Source organism: Desarmillaria tabescens (genome assembly GCF_030435595.1).
Source record: "Desarmillaria tabescens strain CCBAS 213 chromosome Unknown EV420scaffold_108, whole genome shotgun sequence".
Taxonomy (NCBI): domain Eukaryota; kingdom Fungi; phylum Basidiomycota; class Agaricomycetes; order Agaricales; family Physalacriaceae; genus Desarmillaria; species Desarmillaria tabescens.
In genome coordinates this window covers 37,295-40,665 of record NW_026848407.1, presented here as the reverse complement: position 1 = coordinate 40,665, position 3,371 = coordinate 37,295, and the positions used below count along the sequence as shown (strand labels likewise).

General features: G+C 43.5%; 2 protein-coding genes across 2 annotated transcripts; both read right to left on the bottom strand.

Moving 5' to 3' along the window:
• Positions 1 to 307: 307 nt before the first annotated feature.
• EV420DRAFT_1487034 (uncharacterized protein) lies at positions 308 to 1,304 on the bottom strand (the record flags this gene model as incomplete). The annotated part of the gene is made up of 7 exons (XM_060470480.1): positions 308 to 360; positions 416 to 488; positions 542 to 604; positions 666 to 710; positions 765 to 929; positions 993 to 1,079; positions 1,116 to 1,304. 7 exons carry the CDS (start codon positions 1,302 to 1,304, stop codon positions 308 to 310), a joined length of 675 nt encoding a protein of 224 aa, XP_060322625.1.
• A 66-nt stretch (positions 1,305 to 1,370) lies between these two features.
• EV420DRAFT_1234457 (uncharacterized protein) lies at positions 1,371 to 1,956 on the bottom strand (the record flags this gene model as incomplete). The annotated part of the gene is made up of 2 exons (XM_060466568.1): positions 1,371 to 1,596; positions 1,718 to 1,956. Coding segments are annotated over 2 exons (465 nt in total), but the record flags the coding sequence as incomplete, so codon positions are not given.
• Positions 1,957 to 3,371: the final 1,415 nt, after the last annotated feature.

The following is a 3,371-nucleotide window of genomic DNA, read 5'->3' as shown; positions in this document are numbered from 1 at the left end:
CATCATTCCAAATGATTATACCCTAGTGTGTACCTGAGAGAGATGACAATAAGCTATGCAAAACTGAAATATCCTGTTATTAGATACATTGTGCCATGTCGGTGTGTTAAGTTTGATTTTGTATCCACTTTCTGTTGATGCTCGCAGCTTATGTTGTGTCAATTCACAAAGGATATCACAGCAGGATTTCTAGATTACAGATTACTCTATGTTGGCCAGTTGTCAAAAACTCCCAGGATGCCTGACATCCCCACTAGGATGTTCTACTAATGTAGCAAGAATATGATTGTCGAACATGTGCAAATTTTCATTCGCCAGACCACCTTCGTTTAGCTATGCAGGCATTATGTGGTCCTGAACCTAAAACAAGCCAGTACATTGACTCAAACACAACTATAAACAATGAATATCTTACCTTTGCTAATAAGGACTAGATTATTAATGATGGCATATCTCACAAGCTCTGTGGCATCAACTGAGTTATGAACCTAGCAAGGCCATTAATGAAATTGGAAGATCTGTCAAAAATACTGCAACACACCTTGTCTGCGATGCCCGTCCAAAGGTGATCATCATGTGTGAGTGCAACAGTGGCATCAGGATACTAGGGAGTCAATACAAGGGAGGTGAGCCAGAGTATGGCTCTTATGGAGGCTGTAACTTACAGACTCCAATATAAAATCATTTATCAAAGCTGAGGGGTTGAAGATCTGCAAAGTAAGGATTTCAATCTACAATTCCCCCACATGAAGCATGATTATCACCTCGCTCTGCCCAGGGAACTTCTGAACTGATGCATCAGCCTGCTCATCCACAGAGTTGTAGGGAATGTCTATCTTCAATGTGTTGATTTCAACTTCATCTTCCAATGGCACCTGTCCCTTGCTGAGAAATCTTCCAAGCTTACTGCTATCTCTTTTCCTCCCATTCTGTGATCAGGTTTTTTTTTAGCAGAATAGCTTGTAAAAAGAGGAGAATAAGCATACTCTCACAGTCTCTGAGAAGCCTAATGCCCTCATGACAGCTGGCATCAAACCAAAAGGGCTTGTAGGGGAATAGGGAGCCTGGGTCCCACTGGTCTTGAATCATGGAAGCTTAGAGTCACTCTTGTATACCGCTACCGGTTTGATGCCCAGTGCACATAACATTGGTTGAGCACAAACAGAGATCGAGTATCCATGCATGAAGACAGTCTGATTTGCAGTAGCTCCCGGTATATTGTCGCCGCATTGGTGATTCTGCTGGTGAACACAGGGATTGGTTTGTATCTCCCAGTCAAGATGTAATATTCTGTTGTGTCCCATGCCTACAGTAAACGAAAACCTGAGTGATACATTCCTGGACTGAGTGTTTTGGGAGCAGCATGTGTTGGACCAGCAGCAGCATTTATCGCAGCTGGTGATGAGATATAGGGAACCGTTATATAACTTTCTGCCCTGTTGGCCATTGAAGTATTTGTACCAGCTATGGACATTCGCAATTGCATATTCTTCAAATAGGCTAGGTTCTTCTGAATCAGAACGTTCAGTGCCATCAGGAAGGACAAGGACGGTGGTTCCCACTCTTGTATATGTAGAGTTGAGACTGGAATGTACCCTCAATCAGTCAGAAAGGAGGGCTTGAAGATGCAAGAAAAGGTTCAGTTTTAGCTAACCTTTGTTCCGTGGTAGAATTAGAGATCACAGAGTTACTTTTGTGGAATTCCAAGCCTTCTCACATGCCTGGGGTGTTCGTCAGTGGTATGAAGCTGGGAGGGGACCTATTCAGATTGACAGGATCTGTTGCATCCTTGCACACATTGAAGAGGTACATGAAACCTCCATCACAAGCAAGATACCCAAGATCACCAATTTGTGTTCCATGGCGAACAAAATCAAGAGGAAGATTCGATATCGGTGCAGAAAGCCAAAGTGGATATCCATGACCCTCTGGTAGCAGCAATGGGATGTAAATGCTGTGAGTGCTTTGGATTGGCATAGAGATGTTGTGGCAAGAACAGAGTAGGGTGAGACATGACAGGGTGCCAATGCTGAAACCTAATAGCCAGCTAAGACTTGACCGAATATAATGGCAAACTGACTGTACAACTGCTGTACTTTCAATCACAATCATGAACTACATGCTCAGGCCAGTGGTGAACGTTCCCTTGAATAAGTATCATGTTTTTTTCAGTGTCTCATTCGTCTGGATTGGAAAATCCTGTTATCTCATTTCAAGGGCTTGCACACTTGCACCAACACCGATGCAGGGTCCCAATTGGTAATAGAGAACGGTGGTAGAGTGAAAAAGTATCACCATGTCAAAATAGAGCATTCAGTGCCAAATCGGGTCACTCCACCACCAACCATTCCCATGCTGTTTTCAACATTCACTATATATTATTTTCCCAGTATTCTAGCTGCAGAATGCTGTCATACCTGTATGGATTATTCAAGCAGCTAGCTTTGCAGAAAATTCTTCGTCACCATCTGGACTTCATTGCTGGGTGGACTAAGTATCTGCATCATTTTCATCACTGCAGATCTGAGTCAGATGGGCATCCTGCTTGAGGGACTAACTGGAAACCCACGGTTTCAGAATAATCAGAATAATTTGACCAATAGCGAAGTGGCTGGCAATCTTGACACATTGATTGCTCACAACCCTCTTCCCCTGACTTTTCACCCCCAACTGAGAACTCAAACAAGTTCTCCTGCTGATGATATCCTTCAAGACAAGTGCTTTCAAACGAATATGGAGTCACTCTGTCTGACCAGTTCTCTTCCATCATGGACTCTCTGGCGCATCCTGGTTTCAGATATTAATAGGTTGCAAGTGCGACTGGGCAGGAATCCTTCATTATGATGTCAGCATGGCTAATGTGATATATCAAAGGTGAAGTGGCCAAATCTGTGGTGTCCTCTGGTGTCCTCAGCGACTCTGATTTGTCCTCCTCAGTCGTCCCTTTTGCAGAAGCCTTGTCTCTCAAGTGCCCTGACTCCACCTTATAGTGCACACGAGCTTCTAGATCAGTCCAGCATTGACCATCTGTACCATCATGAGGTCTAAGCCCCCTATTACGTTCTATTGATGCTCAGTGAGACTGTTCAATGCAAAAAAGGGCAATTCATAAAGGAGTTGAACTTGGAAAAGGAGAACAGTGAGATAAAATGATGTCATGACAGACACTCGCCACCACCAAACACATTTTCCTGGCTGGGGCAAAACCAATGACACCATCTCCATCTTTTGCTATTTTTCTTTTGTGTCTCGATGTCATTCACTATGCATTTAAAAAAAAGGATCAAGATGCTTGCGGATTCAAGAACCTTGAAACAACCACAGACGTGTAAGCTAACACATTTCAACTGAGCGAGAAGCATTGGACCTCC